Below are 19,036 nucleotides of genomic sequence, written 5' to 3'. Positions count from 1 at the left end.
GGCGGCGGAGGCCGCGGCGGTGGCGGCGATGGAGGGGCCGGAGGGAGCGGGGCCGGAACCGGAACCGGGGCCGGGACCGGAAGCGGAACCGGGAGAGGGACCGGAACCGGGGCCGGAACCGGAGCGGGAACCGGAACCGGGACCGGAAGAGGAGCCGGGCATGGAGCAAGAACCGGAGCCGGGGCCCGGGGCGGAGCCGGGGCCTGCGCGGGCCGAGCTGCGCTTCGTGAGTGGGGGGGGGACGGTCCCGGTCCCCCCCGGCCCCCCCGGCCCCAAAGCGCCCCCGCCCCGTGCCCCCCCCGCCCCGATGTCCTCCCCCGCCCCTCCCCTGCCCCCCCCGTACCCCCCCACCCCCCATGACCCCCCCGGCCCCAAATCCCCCCAATTCCCCCATGACCCCCCCCAACCCTGCGTACCCCCCCTGTTTCCCTCCCCCCCAGGAGGGGGCAGATGTGCCCCACGACCCCCGTAACCCCCATAACCCCCGTGACCCCGCACCCCCGTACCCCCTGACCCCCCCATGACCCCCCCGACCCCATAACCCCCACATAACCCCCCTGTAACCCCCCCAACCCTTTTTGCCCCCCCGTTGCCCCCCCAGGACGAGGCGAACGTCCCCCACCAGGAGCAGCTGCTGTTCCCCCTATCCCCCAATACCCCTCTGACCCCACACTCCCCGTACCCCTGAGCCCCCCATATCCCCCGTGACCCCCCATGACCCCCCCTGACCCTATAACCCCCCATAACCCCCCCAACCCTTTTTGCCCCCCCGTTGCCCCCCCATTGCCCCCCAGGACGAGGCGGACGTGCCCCACGAGGAGCAGCTGCTGCCCCCTGCCCCCCATATTCCCCTATAACTGTTACCCCCATTACGCCCATAACCCCCCCATGACCCCCCCGACCCCATAATCCCCCCATAACCCCCCGGTAACCCCCCCAACCCTTTTTGCACCCCCGTTCCCCTCCCAGGACGAGGCGGACGTCCCCCACGAGGAGCAGCTGCTGCCCCCCATAACCCCCTGTACCCCCAAATCCCACACACCCCATACCCCCCAGTCCCCCATGACCCCCCCTGACTCCATAACCCCCCCAACCGTTTTTGCCCCCCTGTTGCCCCCCCAGGACGAGGCGGACGTGCCCCACAAGGAGCAGCTGCTGCCCCCTGCCCCCCATATTCCCCTATACCTGTTATCCCCATTACCCCCCCGTAACCCCCCCATGACCCCCCCGACCCCAAAGCCCCCCCTCACCCTTTTTGCCCCCCCGTTGCCCCCCCAGGACGAGGCGGACGTGCCCCACGAGGAGCAGCTGCTGCCCCCTGCCCCCCATATCCCCCTGTACCTGTAACCCCCATTACCCCCATAACCCCCCCATGACCCCCCCGACCCATAACCCCCCCATAACCCCCCCTCACCCTTTTTGCCCCCCCGTTGCCCCCCCAGGACGAGGCGGACGTGCCCCACGAGGAGCAGCTGCTGCCCCCCATAACCCCCTGTACCCCCCAAATCCCACAGACCCCATACCCCCCAGCCCCCCATGACCCCCCCTGACTCCATAACCCCCCCAACCGTTTTTGCCCCCCTGTTGCCCCCCCAGGACGAGGCGGACGTGCCCCACGAGGAGCAGCTGCTGCCCCCTGCCCCCCATATTCCCCTATACCTGTTACCCCCATTACCCCCATAACCCCCCCATGACCCCCCCGACCCCATAACCCCCCCATAACCCCCCTCACCCTTTTTGCCCCCCCAGGACGAGGCGGACGTGCCCCACGAGGAGCAGCTGCTGCGCGACCCCTTCTCGGTGCGGGGGTGGCTGCGCTACCTGCGGGCGCGCCAGGGGGCGCCGCGGGCCCGCCTCAACCTCCTGCACGAGAGGGCGCTGCGGGAGCTGCCCGGCAGGTGGGCGGGGCCACGGGGAGGGGGGCGGGGCCAAGGGGAGGGGCGGGGCCAGAGGGGGAGGGGGGGGCGGGGCCAAGGGGAGGGGGCGGGGCCAAGGGGAGGGGGCGGGGCCAAGGGGGAGGGGGCGGAGCCTCAGGTGGAGGGGCGGGGCATCGGGGGCGGGGCCAAGGGGAGGGGGAGGGGCCTCAGGTGGAGGGGCGGGGCCAAGGGGGTGGGGGCGGGGGGATTAAGGGTTGTGTGGGGCTAAAGGGGGGAGGCTAAAGGGGGGCGGGGCCAGGCAGTGGGCGGGGCCTAGAAGTGGGAGGGGCACGTCGGTGGGCGGGGCATCGAGGGGCGGGGCCAGGCAGTGGGCGGGCTAAAGGGGGTGGGGTTAAAGGGGGCGGAGCTAAGGAAGGAGAAGGGCTCTGAGGGGCGGGGCTTTGGGGGTGGGACCACTGCTGGGGGTGGGCTGGGGGTAGGGCGGGGCACCCTTGGGTGCTGCTGGGGGCGGGGCACGGGCAGGGCACCCCTGGGTGCTGCAGGTCAGGGGTCAGGGTCGGGGCACCTCTGGGTGCTGCCGGGAGGGGGCTCAGGGCACCCTTGGGTGCTGCTGGTCAGGGGTTGGGGCACCCTTGGGTGCTGCTGGGAGGGGGCTCAGGGCACCCTTGGGTGCTGCTGGTCAGGGCTCAGGGCACCCTTGGGTGCTGCCGGGGGGGCTCAGGGCACGCTTGGGTGCTGCTGGTCAGGGGTTGGGGCACCCTTGGGTGCTGCCGGGAGGGGGTTCAGGGCACCCTTGGGTGCTGCTGGTCAGGGCTCAGGGCACCTTTGGGTGCTGCGGGGGGGGGGGGGCTCAGGGTACCCCTGGGTGCTGCCGGGGGGGGCTCAGGGCACCCTTGGGTGCTGCTGGGAGGGGGTTGGGGCACCCTTGGTGCTGCTGGGAGTGGGTTGGGGCACCCTTGGGTGCTGCCGGGAGGGGTCTCAGGGCACCCTTGGGTGCTGCCGGCCCCGCTTCGGCTGCTCCCAGCCGTCCTCGGATCACCCGGGGGGGGGGGCCTCTGGGGGCCGGTGGGCGCGCGGGGGGCACCCGTGGGTGCCCGGCGGGTGCTGACGGGGGCACCCGGGGCGCCCCCCCCAGCTACAAGCTGTGGTACGCCTACCTGAAGCTGCGGCGGCGCCAGGTGAGGTTCAAGTGCGTCACCGACCCCGCCTACGAGGAGGCCAACAACTGCCACGAGCGCGCCCTCGTCTTCATGCACAAGGTGGGGGGCGGGGGGGGGACGTGGGGGGCGGGGGGACATGGGGGGGCGTGGGGACACGGGAGGGACGGCGATGGGGGGGCGGGAGGGGACGCGGGGGCACGGCGTCCTTTAGGTGCCCCCACGCTCTGCTCCTGCCCCGTAGCCGCCCCATAGCCCTGTTCCCTGCCCCATAGCCGCCCCATAGCTGCTCCATAGCCCTGTTCCCTGCCCCATAGCCGCCCCATAGCCGCCCCATAGCCCTGTTCCCTGCCCCATAGCCGCCCCATAACTGCCCCATAGGCTGTTCCCTGCCCCATGATCCCCGCCGTAACCTCCTCCTGCTGCCCCGTAGCTGCCCCCCAGCCGCCCCCACAGCCCCCGGTCCTGCCCCACACCCGCACCCAGAGCCGCTCTGTCCCCACAACCTTCCCGTGCCCCCTCGTACTGCCCCGTCTCCGTCCCCAGCCCCACACACGCCCCCATAACCCTGCCCGCTGCCCCATAACTGCTCCCTATCTCTTCCTGCTGCCCCACACCTCTATTGCCAGCCCCCAAAACGCTCCCGTGACCTTATTTATGCCCCAGATCCCTTTTTTGCCCCATATTTCCATGGGCAGCCCCCAACCGCTCCTGCACCCCATTTATTCCCCCATAACCCCACCGCCCGCCCTATAACTGCCCCCATATCCCCTTCTACTGCCCCATATCTTTATTGTCAGCCCCACAAATGTCCCTGGAACCCCACTGCCCGCCCTATAACTGCCTCCATATCGCTTTCTACTGCCCTGTATCTTTACCCCCAGCCCCATAAATGCCCCCATAACCCCACAGCCCACCCTCTAACTGCCCCCATACCCCCTTCTACTGCCCTATATCTTTACCCAGGCCCCACAAATGCCCCCATATCCTCTTCCACTGCCCCGTATCTTTACCCCCAGCCTCACAAATGCCCCCGTAACCCCACAGCCCGCCCTCTAAGTGCCCCCATACCCCCTTTTACTGCCCCATATCTTTACCCCCAGCCCCACAAATGCCACCATACCACCTTCTACTGCCCTGTATCTTTACCCCCGGCCCCACAAATGCCCCATATCGCTTTCTACTGCCCCGTATCTTTACCCCCAGCCCCATAAATGTCTCTATAACCCCACAGCCCACCCTATAACTGACCCCATACCCCCTTCTACTCCCCCATACCTCTACCCCCAGCCCCAGAAATGCCCCCATACCCCCTTCTACTGCCCCATATCTTTACCCCCAGCCCCACAAATGCCCCCCTAACCCCACTGACCGCCCTGTAACTGCCCCCATACCCCCTTCTACTGCCCCGTGTCTTTACCCCCGGCCCCACAAACGCCCCCATACCCCGTTCCACTGCCCCGTAAGTCCGTTCCCGGCCCCCCGGCTGCCCCCCTGGCCCCCTGTAACCGCCCCGTAACCGCCCCATAACCGCCCCGTGCCCGCCCCGCAGATGCCCGTATCTGGCTGGACTACTGCCAGTTCCTGGTGGGGCAGGGCCGCATCACGCGCACGCGCCGCACCTTCGACCGGGCGCTGCGGGCGCTGCCCATCACCCAGCACCACCGCCTGTGGCCGCTCTACCTGCGCTTCGTGCGCCTCTACCCCCTGCCCGAGACCGCCGTGCGCGTCTACCGCCGCTACCTCAAGGTACGGGGGGCGCCCCGGGGGCACCCAAGGGCACCCGATGGCATGTGGTGGCACCCAGTGGTACCTGGGGCACCCAGTGGCACCCGGGGGCACCCAATGGGGGTGCACCCCGCGGGACAGGGAGGTGGGAGCAGGGGTGGCAGGAGGGACGGGGTGCAGGGACGGAGGGGACAGGGGGGCAGGGAGGTGCCACCGGTGCTGGGGGTGTCCCTCCGGTGTCCCTGCGGTGTCCCCACAGTGTCCCCACGTCCCTGGGGTGTCCCCACATCCCCATGTCCCTGGTGCCGTGGGTGGCATCCCATGTCCCCACGTCCCCGTGGTGTCCCTGCGGTGTCCCCACGGTGTCTCCATGTCCCCGTGGTGTCCCTGTGGTGTCCCTGCAGTGTTCCTGCAGTGTCCCCATGGTGTCCCCCATGTCCCTGTGGTGTCCCTGCGGTGTCCGCACGGTGTCCCCATGTCCCCATGGTGTCCCTGCGGTGTCCCCTTGGTGTTCCTATGTCCCCCTGGTGTCCCCACGGTGTCCCCACGGTGCCCCCACGTCCCCCGTGGTGTCCCCGTGGTGTCCCCGTGGTGTCCCTGTGGTGTCCCCACGGTGTCCCCACGGTGTCCCCACGTCCCCACGGTGTCCCCATGTCCCCATGGTGTCCCTGCGGTGTCCCCACGGTGTCCCCACGTCCCCGTGGTGTCCCCACGGTGTCCCCACGGTGTCCCCACGGTGTCCCCATGTCCCCGTGGTGTCCCTGTGGTGTCCCCACGGTGTCCCCACGTCCTGTGGTGTCCCCGCGGTGTCCCCACGGTGTCCCCACGGTGTCCCCACGGTGCCCCCCCTGTCCCCCAGCTGTGCCCCGAGGGCGCGGAGCAGTACGTGCAGTACCTGCGCTCCGTGGGGCGCCTGGACGAGGCGGCGCTGCGCCTGGCCGCCCTGGTCAACGACGAGCGCTTCGTGTCCGCCGAGGGCAAGTCCAAGTACCAGGTGGGGGCGGGGGGGCCGGGGGGGGCCGGGGGGGGGCTGGGGATCTTGGGGGGGGGGTCTGAGGGGCCTCAGGGGGTCCTGGGGGAGTCGGGGGGGGTTCTGAGGTGGTTCTGGGGGTCCCGGGGGAGTCCTGGGGAGTCCTGAGGGTCCCGGGGATGTCCTGGGGGGGATCCTGGGGGGGTTCTCGGGGGCCTGGGGGGGGTTCTGAGGGCTCGGGGGGGCCTGGGTGACATTTTGAGGGGATTGAGGGGGTCCCTGGGGGGTCTTGGGGGAGTCCTGGGGGGTCCTGGGGGGGTCCTGGGGGGGTTCTGGGGGTTCCAGGGAAGTCCTTGGGGGGGGGGGGTCCCGGGGGGGTTCTGAGGGGTTGGGAGGGGGGGTCCTGGGGGTCCCAGGGAAGTCCTGGGAGGGGTTCTAAGGGGCCTGGGGGGGTCCTAGGGGTCCTGGGGGGGCTCTGAGGGGCCTGGGGGGCTCTCATGGGTGCTGGGGGGCCCCTGGACACGGGTGGGTGCTGGGGGGGGGCTCCTACAGGCGCCGCTGCCCCCCAGCATCTCCGGTGGGGGTTGGGGGGTGTCCGTGCGGTTCTCCGTGCCCCCCCCCCCTTACATTTGTGCCCCCCCCCAGCTGTGGCAGGAGCTGTGCGAGCTGATCTCGCAGCACCCCGAGCGCGGTGCGCTCGCTGGACGCGGGGGCCATCATCCGGGGGGGGCTGCGGCGCTTCACCGACCACCTGGGGCGCCTCTGGTGCGCCCTGGCCGACTGCTACATCCGCAGCGGGCACTTCGAGAAGGTGGCGCCTTGGGGGCACCCCAGGGACACCCCGGGGGACACCCCCACCCCCCACACCCCCCCCCACACCTCGCCGTGCCCCCTCACCCCGCTGCCTGCCCCCCCCCGCCGCGCTCTGTCCCCCGGCGCCGCGCCGGGGACGTCCCCTGTCCCTTGTCCCCGTGTCACCGTAGGGCCAACGTGCCCCCCCCCCCCCGAGCACCCGCGGACCCCCTGCCTTGTCCCCGCGCCACCTGGGGCCAGCCCTGTCCTGTCCCCAAATTGTCCCCAAATTGTCCCGTGCCCACCTTGTCCCCGTGCTGTCCCCGTCACGTCCCCACCTCGTCCCTGTTCTGTCCCGTCCCTGTCCCCATCCCCGTGCCACCCCTGTCCCTGAGCTGTCCCCATCCTGACCCTGTCCCTTGTCCCCGTGCCGTCCCCGTCCCTGTGCCCCCCCCATCCTGTCCCTGTCCCTGTGCCATCGCTGTCCCCGTGCCGTCCCCGTCCCTCTCCGTGTGCCCCCCCCGTCCCCAAGCTGTCCCTGTCCCCATCCCGTCCCTGTCCCCACGCTGTCCCCTCCCTGTGCCATCCCTGTCCCCATTCCTGTCCTGTCTCTGTGCCATCTCCGTCCCTGTCCCCATCCCATCCCTGTCCCCGTCCTGTCCCCATGCTGTCCCCACGCTGTTCCTGTCCCTGAGCTGTCCCCATCGTGTCCCTGTCCCTTTCCCGTCCCTGTCCCCGTGCCATCCCTGTCCCCGTGCGGTCCCCGTCCTGTCCCTGTCCTCATCTTGTCCCTGCCCTGTCCCCGTGCCACCCCCATCCCCGTCCTGTCCCCATCCCTGTCCGTGTGCCACCCCCATCCTCGTCCTGTCCCCATCCCTGTCCCCATCCCTGTGCCACCCCTGTCCTCATCCTGTCCCTGTCCCTGTGCCGTCCCCATCCCCGTCCTGTCCCCGTCCCTGTCCCTGTCCTGTCCCCATCCCTGTGCCACCCCTGTCCTTATCCTGTCCCCGTCCCTGTCCCCATCCCAGCCCCATCTCCATCCTGTCCCCATCCCATCCCCTCCCCGTCCCTGTCTCCATCGGTGTCCTGTCCCCGTCCCTGTCCCCATCCCCGTCCTGTCCCCATCCCAGCCCCGTCCCCGTCCCTGTCCCCGTCCCTGTCCCCATCCCAGCCCCATCCCCGTCCCTGTCCCCATCCCCGTCCCCATCCCAGCCCCGTCCTGTTCCCGTCCCTGTCCCCATCCCAGTCCTGACCCTGTCCCTGTCCCAGTCCTGTCACTGTCCCCATCCCAGCCCTGTCCCCGTCCCCATCCCCGTCCCTGTCCCCATCCCAGCCCCGTCCCTGTCCCCATCCCCACCCCGTCCCCATCCCCATCCTGTCCCCGTCCCCGTCCTGTCCCCGTCCTTGTCCCCATCCCCATCCTGTCCCCGTCCCCGTCCTGTCCCCGTCCCCATCCCAGCCCCATCCCAGCCCTGTCCCCATCCCCGTCCCCGTCCCCATCCCTATCCCAGCCCCATCCCCGTCCTGTCCCCATCCCACCCCCACCCCGTCCCCGTCCCGGTGCCCCCCCGCGGTGACGCGGTGCCGTCCCGGGGTGCGGCAGGCGCGGGACGTGTACGAGGAGGCGGTGCAGACGGTGCCCACGGTGCGGGACTTCAGCCAGGTGTTCGACAGCTACGCGCACTTCGAGGAGAGCCTCATCGCCGCCCGCATGGAGAGCGGGCCCCCCCCGGGGCTCGGCGAGGACGGTGAGGGGCCGGGGGGGGCTGGGGGGGGGCCTGGGGGGGCCTGGGGGGGTCTGGGGGGGTCTGGGGGGGCCGGGGGGGATCTGGGGGGGGTCTGGGGGTCCTATGGGGGGTCCCTGGGGGGGCCTGAGGAGGTCTGGGGGGCTCTGGGGGGGTCTGGGGATCCTATGTGGGGTCCCTGGGGAGGGTCTGAGGGGGTCTGGGGGTCCTATGGGGGGCCCTGAGGGGGTCTGGGGGTCCTGGGGGGGGTTTCTGAGGGTCCTATGGGGGGCCCTGGGGGGGCCCTGGGGGTCCTGGGGGGGTCTGGGGGTCCTATGGGGGGCCCTGGGGGGGTCTGAGGGGGTCTGGGGGTCCTATGGGGGCCCTAGGGGGGGTCTGGGGGTCCTGGGGGGGGGTCTGAGGGGGTCCTATGGGGGGTCCCTTGGGGGCCCTCTCACCTTAAGGGGCTCCCTGGGGGTCCTTGGGGGGGTGTCTCTGGGGGTCCTTGGGGGTGGTCTCTGGGGGTCCTATGGGGGGTCTTTGGGGGTCCTATGGGGGGCCCTTGGAGGGGGGTTCCTGGGTGTCCTGGGGGGGCCCTGAGAGGGTCTGGGGGTCCTATGGGGGGCCCTGGGGGGGCCCTGGGGGTCCTGGGGGGGTCCTGGGGGTCCTATGAGGGTCCTGGGGGGGGCCTGAGGGGTCCCTATAGGGGGCCCTGGGGGGGTTCTGAGGGGGTCCTGGGGGTCCTATGGGGGTCCCCGGGGGTCCCTCACACCCCATGGGGGTCCCCAGGGGTCCCTCGCACCCTATCCCATCCCCCTGGGGGGCCCCATCCTTTGGGGGGGGGGTCACATCCCCCCACCCGGGTGCCCCCCATCCCCCCCCCTGCTTTCCCTCTGCCCCTGGGGGATCCCATCCGGGGGGGGGGGGGGGGGCGCGCTGGGGGCTCCCGGGGGGGGGGGTCCCATCCCCTGGGGGGGGTCCTGCCCCCACGGGGGGGGTCCCGCCGCCCCCCTGACGCCCCCCCCCCAGGCGAGGTGGACCTGGAGCTGCGGCTGGCGCGCCTGGAGCGCCTGGTGGGGCGGCGCCCGCTGCTGCTCAACAGCGTGCTGCTGCGCCAGAACCCCACAACGTGCACGAGTGGCACAAGCGCGTGCGCCTGCACCACGGGCACCCCGAGCAGGTGGGGGCACGGGGGGGGCACGGGGACATTGGGGACACTGGGGACATGGGGGTGATGGGGACATGGGGACATTGGGGTGGGGGGCACGGCGCCAGAACCCCCACAACGTGCACGGGGGGCACAAGCGCGTGCGCCTGCACCACGGGCACCCCGAGCAGGTGGGGGCACGGGGGGGCACGGGGACATTGGGGACACTGGGGACACTGGGGACAGGGGGGGTGATGGGGACATGGGGACACTGGGGTGGGGGGCACGGCGCCAGATCCCCCACACAACGTGCACGGGGGGCACAAGCGCGTGCGCCTGCACCACGGGCACCCCGAGCAGGTGGGGGCACGGGGGGGGCACGGGGACGTGGGGACCTTGGGGACATTGGGGGGGCACTGGGGTGGGGGGCACGGCGCCAGAACCCCCACAACGTGCACGAGGGGCACAAGCGCGTGCGCCTGCACCACGGGCACCCCGAGCAGGTGGGGGGGCACCGGGGGGGGCACGGGGACATGGGGACACTGGGGACACGGGGACATTTGGGGTGATGGGGACATGGGGACACTGGGGTGGGGGCACAGTGCCAGAGCCCCCACAACGTGCACGAGTGGCACAAGCGCGTGCGCCTGCACCACGGGCACCCCGAGCAGGTGGGGGCACGGGGGGGGCACAGGGACACGGGGACATTGGGGACACTGGGGACACTGGGGACAGGGGGGGTGATGGGGACATGGGGACACTGGGGGTGATGGGGACAGCGGGGGGGTGGCGGGGGCATGGGGGGACGTGGGGACATTGGGATGGGGGGGACATTGGGGTGCCCAAAGAGGTGGGGGGGACACGGGGGGACACGGGGACGCTGGGGACATGGGGACATTGGGGTGGGGGGGACATTGGGGTGGGGGGGGGACACTGGGGACGATGGGGTGGGGTGTTGGGGACACTGGGGGTGGGGGGGGACGTTGGGGTGGGGCACTGGGGACATTGGGGACAGTTGCGTTGGGGGACACTGGGGATGGGGGGGGACATCGGGGACAGCGGCGTGGAGCATTGGGGTGGGGGGACGTTGGGGGGGGACATCGGGGTGGGGGGGGTACTGGGGACATTGGGGGGGGATCAATGGGGACAGGGGGGCTGGGGGGCTACTGGGGACAGCGGGGGGGGTACCGGGGACAGCGGGGGACAGTGTGGGGCCTGACGTGTCCCCCCCCCCGTCCCCATGTCCCCCCCCGTGCCCCCCCAGATCATCAGCACCTACACGCAGGCCGTGCGCACCGTGGACCCCCTGAAGGCCACCGGGCGCCCCCACAGCCTCTGGGTGGCCTTCGCCCGCTTCTACGAGGACAACGGGCAGCTGGACGACGTGAGGGGGGGGGCCGTCACCGGGGGGGGGGCACCCCCGTGTCACCGGGGGGGTGCTGGGGGCACGGGGGGGCACCTCGGGGGGCTGGGGGCACCTCGGGGGGCTGGGGGGCACGGGGGGGCTGGGGACACCCGGGTGTCCCCCGTGCCCCCGCCCTGTCCCCTCGTGTCCCCCCCCCCGTGTGTCCCCAACCCCTCCCCTTGTGCCCCCCCCCGTGTCCCCCTGCCTGTCCCCGTGTCCCAACCCCCACCCCCATTTCCCATGGCCCCACGCCCCCCCCGTGTCCCCACGCCCCCCCCGTTGTCCCCCACGCCCCCCCCATGTCCCCTGCATCCCCCCCCGTGTCCCCACACCCCCCCGTCCCCCCCCCATCCCCAACCCCTGTCCCCATGTCCCCATCCCCATTTCCCACACCCCCCCGCCCCCCCCCAAACCCCCCCACACCCCCCCCCGGCCCCCCCACGTCCCCGTGTCCCCCCCCTGACGCTGTGCCCCCCCCCGTGCCCCCCCCCCAGGCCCGCGCCATCCTGAGCCGCGCCACGCGGGTGCGCTTCCGGCAGGTGCCCGACCTCGCCGCCGTCTGGTGCGAGCGCGGCGAGCTGGAGCTGCGCCACGGCCACCACCAGGCCGCCCTCAGCGTGCTGCGGGTACGGGGGGGGGCACGGGGGACCCCCCCTCAAGTCCACGACCCCCCCCCAGCCCCAAAGCCCTCCCCCCCAATCTGAAATCCCCCCCCGATTCCAACGTCCCCCCCGGGAGCTGCGCCACGGCCACCCTGTGTGTCCTGGGGGTCCTTGGGGGGCTCAGGACCCCAGAGGGGGGGGCCACGGGGACCCCCCCAATCCGCAACCCCCCCCCCCAATTCCAAAATCCCCCCCCCAGCCCCAAAGCCCCCCCCCCAATCCAAAATCCCCCCCCCCAATTTCCAACGTCCCCCCCAGGAGCTGCGCCATGGCCACCACGAGGCCGTCCTGTGGGTATGGGGGGGGCTCAGGACCCTGGGGGGGGCTCAGGACCTCGGGGGGGGGCCACGGGGACCCCCCCAATCCACAACCCCCTCCCCCCAGCCCCAAAGCCCCCCCCCCAATCCAAAATCCCCCCCCCCAAGTTCCAACGTCCCCTCCAGGACTTGCGCCACAGCCACCACGAGGCCGTCCTGTGGGTATGGGGGGGCTCAGGACCCCGGGGGGGGCTCAGGACCCCGGGGGGGGGGCCACAGGGACCCTCCCCAATTCAAACTGCCCCCCCCCAGCCCCAAATCCCCCCCCCCAATCCAAAATCTCCCACCATCCCCCCCTGGGAGCTGCTCCGGGGCCACCACGGGGGCCGTTTTGTGGGTACGGGGGGGGGGCTCAGTGCCCCCGGGGGGGGGCTCAGGACCTCGGGGGGGGCACGGGGACCCCCCGTGTGCCCCCCCCCCGGTTTAAAATCGCCCCCCCCCCCCCGCAGAAAGCCACGGCGCTGCCCGCCCGGCGGGCCGAGTACTTCGACAGCTCGGAGCCAGTGCAGAACCGCCTCTACAAGTCCCTGCGCGTCTGGGCCATGCTGGCAGACCTGGAGGAGAGCCTGGGCACCTTCCAGGTGGGGGGGGGGGGCGCCACGACACGGGGGGGGGGCACCTTGGGACCCCCCCCCGGGGCCACCGGGTCAGGCTGGGGGTCCTGGGACCCCCCCCGGACCCCCAAAACGCCGGGGGGTCCCCAAGACCCTCACAGCCCCCCCCCAGCTGTCAGGGACCAGTGTGGGACCCCCGCCTTGTCCCCGATGTCCCCGTTAGTGGCCGATGTCCCCAACATCCCCCGATGTCCCCATTAATCCCCCACGTCCCCCTGCTGTCCCCACTGTCCCCGCTGTCCCCAATATGCCCCGATGTCCCCGATGTCCCCCTGAGGCTCCGCTGTCCCTGCTGTCCCCGCTGTCCCTGATGTCCCCTTTGTCCCCGCTGTCCCCAATATCCCCTGATGTCCCCGCTGTCCCTGATGTCCCCGCTGTCCCCGCTGTCCCCAGTCGACCAAGGCGGTGTACGAGCGCATCCTGGACCTGCGCATCGCCACCCCGCAGATCGTCATCAACTACGGGCTCTTCCTGGAGGAGCGCGGCTACTTCGAAGAGAGCTTCAAGGTGGGGGCACCCCGGGGACACCCCGGGGACACCCCGGGGACCTCGGGGACGCCGTGGGGTGGGCGGCAGGGGCGCCGCGGGGAGCCTGCGGTCACGGGGTGGGAGCTGGGGACACCGCGGGGACGGGGCGGGGGACCTGCAGGGGGGGCGCTGGGGGCACCTTGGGGACACCGCCACCACCCGTAGGGGGCTGGGGACCCCATAGGGACCCCGCCACCACCTTTAGGGTCCCAGGGACCCCATAGGGACCCCACAGGGACCCTGCCAGCACCTGGAGGGCCCTGAGGACCCCATAGGGACCCCATAGGGACCCCTTAGGGACGACGTAGGGACCCTGCTACCACCTGTGGGGCCCTGAGGACCCCATAAGGATCCCGTAGGGACCCCATAGGGACCCTGCCACCACCTGTGGGGCCCTGAGGACCCCATAGGGACCCCCACACCTACCTGTAGGGTCCTGGGGCCACCTTAGGGCCTCCATAGGGACCCTATAGGGACCCCCGCCACCACCTGGAGGGCCCTGAGCACCCCATAGGGACCCCACAGGGACCATGTAGGGACCCTGCCACCACCTGGAGGGCCCTGAGGACCCCATAGGGACCCCCACAGGGACCCCATAGGGGACCCCCGCCACCACCTGTGGGGCCCTGAGCACCCCATAGGGACCCCATAGGGACCACGTAGGGACCTTACCACCACCTGTGGGGTATTGGGAACGCTGCGGGGCCACCACCGGGGGGGGCTCCGGGCACACCATGGGGGGGGGGACCCCAGTCCGGTGACGGTGCCGGGGGGTCCCCCCCCCGTGCCCCCCCCAGGCGTACGAGCGCGGCATCGCGCTGTTCCGCTGGCCCAACGTGGCGGACGTGTGGCACACCTACCTCACCAAGTTCGTCGCCCGCTACGGGGGCCGCAAGCTGGAGCGGGCGCGGGACCTCTTCGAGCAGGCGCTGGACGGCTGCCCCCAGAAATACGCCAAGAGTAGGGCGACGGGGAGCGGGGGGGCTGGGGAGCTGGGGGGGGCAGGGGGGTGGCTGTGGGGCTGGGGGGGCAGGGGGGTGGCGGTGGGGTAGGGTGTTGGGCAGGGCATGGGGTAGGGTAGGGGTAGGTATGGGGTTAGGGCATGCGGTGGTTGTGGGGCAGGCTGTGGGGCAGGCCGTGGGGCAGGCCCTGGGTCAGGCTATGGGGCAGGCTATGGGGCTGGCCGTGGGCTGGCTGTAGGTCAGGCTATGAGGCAGGCCCTGGGTTAGGCCATGGGGCAGGCCGTGGGGCAGGCCGTGGGGCTGGCTGTAGGTCAGGCTATGGGGCAGGCCGTGGGGCAGGCCCTGGGTCAGGCTATGGGGCAGGCCGTGGGGCTGGCTGTAGGTCAGGCTATGGGGCAGGCCGTGGGGCTGGCTGTAGGTCAGGCTATGGGGCAGGCCGTGGGGCAGGCCCTGGGTCAGGCTATGGGGCTGGCCGTGGGGCTGGCTGTAGGTCAGGCTATGGGGCAGGCTGTGGGGCAGGCTGTAGGTCAGGCTATGGGGCTGGCCGTGGGGCAGGCCCTGGGTCAGGCTATGGGGCAGGCTGTGGGGCAGGCTGTAGGTCAGGCTGTGGGGCTGGCCGTGGGGCTGGCCGCAGTGCCCCACGGAGCCGCGGTGCCCGCAGCCATCTACCTGCTGTACGCCAAGCTGGAGGAGGAGTTCGGGCTGGCGCGGCACGCCATGGCCGTGTACGAGCGCGCCACGCGCGCGGTGCTGCCGGCCGAGCAGCGCGACATGTTCAACATCTACATCAAGCGCGCCGCCGAGCTCTACGGCGTCACCCACACCCGGCCCATCTACGAGAAGGCCATCGAGGTGCGGGGGGGTGGGGGGCACGAGGATGTGGCGGGGGGGGCTGGGGGGGGGACGTGGGGGGACATGGGGACATGGGGACATGGCGTGGGGGTATGGGGGGACTTGGGAGTGGGACACGGGGACATGGGGATGGGGGTGTGGGGCATGGGGACGTGGCGTGGGGGTGTGGGGGGACTTGGGAGTGGGACACGGGGACATGGGGATGGGGGTGTGGGGCATGGGGACATGCATGGAGGGACGTGGGGGGACATGGGGACGTGGGCACGGGACATGGGGACGTGGCGTGGGGGTGTGGGGGGACTTGGGAATGGGACATGGGGACACGGGGAAGGGGGGATGTGGGCATGGGGGACAATGGGGACATGGGGACATGGCGTGGGGGGATGTGGGGGCCATGGGGACATGGAGATGGGACGTGGGGACATGGGAATGTGGCACGGGGCAGAGGGGGACAAGTGCCAGGGGCCGTGGGTAGAGGCCGTAAGGACGTGGGGACGTGGGTAGAGGGCGTGGGGACATAGCATGGAGGGACACGGGGACATGGCGGGGGGGGGACAGTGGGAATATGGGCATGGGGGACATGGGGACACGGGGACGTGGCGTGGGGGGGACACAGGGAAGTGGGGACATGGCATGGGGGGGACGTGGGGACGTGGCGTGGGGGAACCCGGCTGCAGGGACAAGGTGGCGGTGGTGGGGGGGTCCCGTGGGGTGGGGTCGCGGTGCCTGGCACTGAGGGGGGGGCACCCATGGGTGCAGGTGCTGGGGGACGAGCAGGCACGCGAGATGTGCCTGCGCTTCGCCGACATGGAGTGCAAGCTGGGCGAGGTGGACCGGGCGCGCGCCATCTACACCTACTGCTCCCAGATCTGCGACCCCCGCGTGAGCACCCCATGGGCACCCAATGGGGCAGGGGGCACCCGATGGGGGGCGGGGGGCACCCTGGGTGACAAAATGGCACCCACTGGGGCAGGGGGGCAGCCGCTGAGGTTGTCACCCGGTGCCACCCATGTCCCCAAGGGCACCCGGTGCCACTGATGTCCCTGAGGCCACCAGCGCCACCAGTGTCCCCGAGACCTCACGGTGCCACCAGTGTCCCCGAAGCCTCCCGGTGCCACCGGTGTCCCCAAGGCCTCACGGTGTCCCCCCCCCCACCCCCCCCCCCCGCAGATCACGGCCAACTTCTGGCAGACGTGGAAGGACTTTGAGATCCGCCACGGCAACGAGGACACGATCCGCGAGATGCTGCGCATCAAGCGCAGCGTCCAGGCCACCTACAACACCCAGGTCAACTTCATGGCCTCCCAGATGCTCAAGGTCTACAGCAACGCCACCGGCACCGGTCAGCGGGGGCACCCGGGGGTGCTGGGGCGGCCGCGGGGGTGGGGAGCGCCAGGGGGGGTACTTGGGGAGCAGCTGGGGGGCAGAAGGGGGCGCCTCTGGGGGGCCGGGGGGCACCTGCGTGGGGCTGGGGGCATCTACGGGGTGTTGGGGAGCAGCTGGGGGGGCAGCAGGGGACGCTTATGGGGGGCTGGGGGCACCTATGGGGGAGTGGGGGGAGCACCCATGGGGGTCCCAGGGAGCACCTGTGGGGCAGAAGGGAGCACCCGTGGGGGGCTGGGGGCATCTGTGGGGCACTGGGGAGCACCCGTAGGGGTTCAGGGAGCACCCGTGGCCATGGGGCTGGAGGGGACACGGGGACGTGGGGGGACACAGGGGCGCGGGATGTGGGACGGAGGGGACGAGGGGGACGGAGGGGACCCGGGAGGGCAGGGGCACGGGGACGGAGGGGACCGGGGGCGCTGGGGACACGCGGCGCCGCGGCGGTGACGCGGCGGTGCCGCGGGCGCAGTGTCGGACCTGGCGCCGGGGCAGAGCGGGCTGGACGACATGAAGCTGCTGGAGCAGCGCGCCGAGCAGCTGGCGGCCGAGGGCGCAGCGCGACGCCCCCCGCCCCAAGGACAGGGTGCTCTTCGTCAGGTGGGTGCCCCCCGGGACCTCCCCTCCCCCCCCCATCAGCTCCCTGGGTGTCACCTCCCCGAGACCCCCCCCTCCCCCCCCCCCAGCGTCACAGGGCTGTCACCCATCGTGCCCAGGACGAGGTCCCTTGGGTGCTGTCCCTGCGCCACCCCCCCCCCCCGCGGTCCCCCTGTCCCCTCCCCACCCCGGGGTCCCCTTGGCGAGGCTGGTGCTGCCACCCCATCCCCCCACCCCCCCCCCACCCCTGGGTGCCCCCACCCGTGGGTGCTGACGGCGCCCACAGGGCCGAGGGGCCCGCGGGAGGCCCTGGCCGCGCTCTCCCAGCAGGGGAACCCCGACGAGATCGACCTGGGGGACGAGGACGAGCCCGAGCCCGACGGTACCGGGGGGGGGGGCAGGGGACGGGGGCTTGGGGACAGGGGTTTGGGGACGGGGGGACACGGGGGCATGGGGACATGGGGATGGGGGGACGGGGGGGACGGGGGGACAGGGGGACGTGGGGACACAGGGACGGGGGGACAGGGGGACGGGGGGACAGGGGGACATGGGGGGTGGGGACATCGTGCTGCTGGGGGGGGGGCAGGGACACAGCATGGGGGGGGGGGGGACAAGGGGAGGGGACAGAGGTGCCCTGACCCCCCTGTGCCCCCCCCCCCCCCCAGAGGTGCAGCTGGAGCAGAAGCGGGTGCCCTCCTCCGTCTTCGGGGGGCTCAAGGACGACTGAAGGGCCGGGACCCCCCCCACCGGGACCCCCCCACCGGGACCCCCCCCCCCCACCTTGTCCCTCCCCCCATTTGTTGTTGTTCCCCCCCCCCCCCCCCCATTTGTTGTCCCCAATAAATGCCATTTTACAAGGCCCAGCCTCCATTAAATTACTTTATTAAGTGACAATGACACCGTGAGGGGGGGGACACCCCCCCCCCCCCCAAACACCCCCGTGCCCCCCCCCACCCCCCCCAAAAAAAGACCCCCTCCCTTATGGACAGACATTCGCAGGGTGGCAGAGCCAGCAGCACCGTGGGGACAGCGGGGACACCGCGGGGGGGGGAGGGGGGTGGCAGTGTGGGGGGGGGGGGGGGGCTTTGGCACCATGGGGGGGGACGCAGTGGCCCCCGCACCCCCCCCCCCCCGTTGGGTGGGGGACACCCTGGTGGCTCCTGGTGGCTTCGTGTCCCCCACCCTGTGACCCTGGGGGGTGGGGGGGCACCAGGGTGGGCAGAGCCCAGGCACATTTTGGGGGGGGGGGGGGGGGGGGGGTGTGTTCGTGTTGTTGCCCCCCCCCCCCGGCCTTGTCACCTTGTCCCCAAGCTTTGTGGGCATGGGGGGGGGGGGGGGGGGGGGGGGGGGAGGGGCAGCCCAGGCACAAATTTGGGGCTGTGGTGAAGGCTGGGGACCACCCCCAGCTGGGGCCCACCCCCCCCGAACCCCCCCCCCGTCACCATGGCGGGGGGGGGGGGCACAGGGGCTTTGCCCCTCCCCCTTAGAGCCGCATCACCCCTTTCATGTGCCAAATTTGGGGGGAGGGGGGCTGGAGGGGGGGGGGGAAACACCCCCCCCCCCCCTTCCCAAGCCCCACCCTCTCCCTGGTGCCACCCCAGCCCCTCGCCCCCTTCTCATGACCCCCCCCCCATGTCCCTACTTGGGGTTGCCGGGTTTTTTTGGGGGGTGCTGCCCCCCCCCCCCATTACCCCCCAGGTCCCTTTTTGGGGAGGGGGGCTGCTGGTTTTTTTGGGGGCTGCTGTGCTCCCCCTTAAACCCCCCAGGCCCCCTACTTGGGGGTGCCGTTCTTTTGGGGGGGGGGGGAGGGGCATGTTCCAGTTTTTTGGGGCTGCCAGCCCCCCCCCCCAATATGACCACAACCCCAGGCCCCTACTTGGGGGTGCCGGGCTTTTTTGGGGTGCCAGGTTTTTGGGGGGAGGGTTCCAGTTTTTTGGGGTTGACGGCTCCCATCTCCCCCCACCCCTGCCCGCGCCCCCCCATATGACCCCCCTCCCCAGGCCTTTACTTGGGGCTGCCAGGCTTTTTGGGGGTGCTGTGTCCCCCCCCCCTTAACCCCCCCCAGGCCCCTACTTGGGGGTGCCAGGTTTTTTGGGGGGGGGTGCTGTGCTCCCCCCTTAACCCCCTCCCCCGGCCCTACTTGGGGGTGCCGGGCTTTTTGGGGGTGCTGTGCCCCCCCCTTAACCCCCCCCAAGGCCCCTACTTGGGGGTGCCGGGCTTTTTTGGGGGTGCCGGGCTTGCGGGGCTGCCAGAGGTGGCCCTGGATGGTGAAGGCGTCGACGCTCATGGACATGGTCTTGGCGGGGATGGGGGCGAAGCGCTTG

The 19,036-nt window shown here is 71.8% G+C and overlaps 1 protein-coding gene and 1 long non-coding RNA gene across 2 annotated transcripts; one reads left to right on the top strand and one right to left on the bottom strand.

Annotated features, from left to right (window-relative positions):
- Positions 1-6: 6 nt before the first annotated feature.
- On the top strand, positions 7-17,571 carry XAB2 (XPA binding protein 2). Its single transcript, XM_080608950.1, is given in 24 exon segments — positions 7-226; positions 1,750-1,898; positions 3,013-3,136; positions 4,587-4,590; positions 4,593-4,783; positions 5,622-5,756; positions 6,378-6,422; positions 6,424-6,543; positions 8,128-8,272; positions 9,278-9,364; positions 9,367-9,428; positions 10,660-10,779; positions 11,295-11,426; positions 12,229-12,360; positions 12,787-12,900; positions 13,719-13,881; positions 14,545-14,735; positions 15,495-15,617; positions 15,906-16,077; positions 16,588-16,667; positions 16,669-16,715; positions 16,999-17,005; positions 17,007-17,094; positions 17,378-17,571. Coding segments are annotated over 24 exon segments (2,691 nt in total). The 5' UTR covers positions 7-28; the 3' UTR covers positions 17,440-17,571.
- Positions 12,911-13,709, bottom strand: LOC308186771. Its single transcript, XR_013944286.1, has 3 exons — positions 13,600-13,709; positions 13,440-13,472; positions 12,911-13,357 (listed from the first exon to the last, which is right to left on the bottom strand). It is a non-coding gene; the product is annotated as an uncharacterized lncRNA (long non-coding RNA).
- Positions 17,572-19,036: the final 1,465 nt, after the last annotated feature.

Source organism: Anser brachyrhynchus (genome assembly GCF_964034855.1).
Source record: "Anser brachyrhynchus genome assembly, contig: SCAFFOLD_658, whole genome shotgun sequence".
Classification (NCBI taxonomy): Eukaryota; Metazoa; Chordata; class Aves; order Anseriformes; family Anatidae; genus Anser; species Anser brachyrhynchus.
This window is presented reverse-complemented; position numbering and strand designations above follow the sequence as displayed.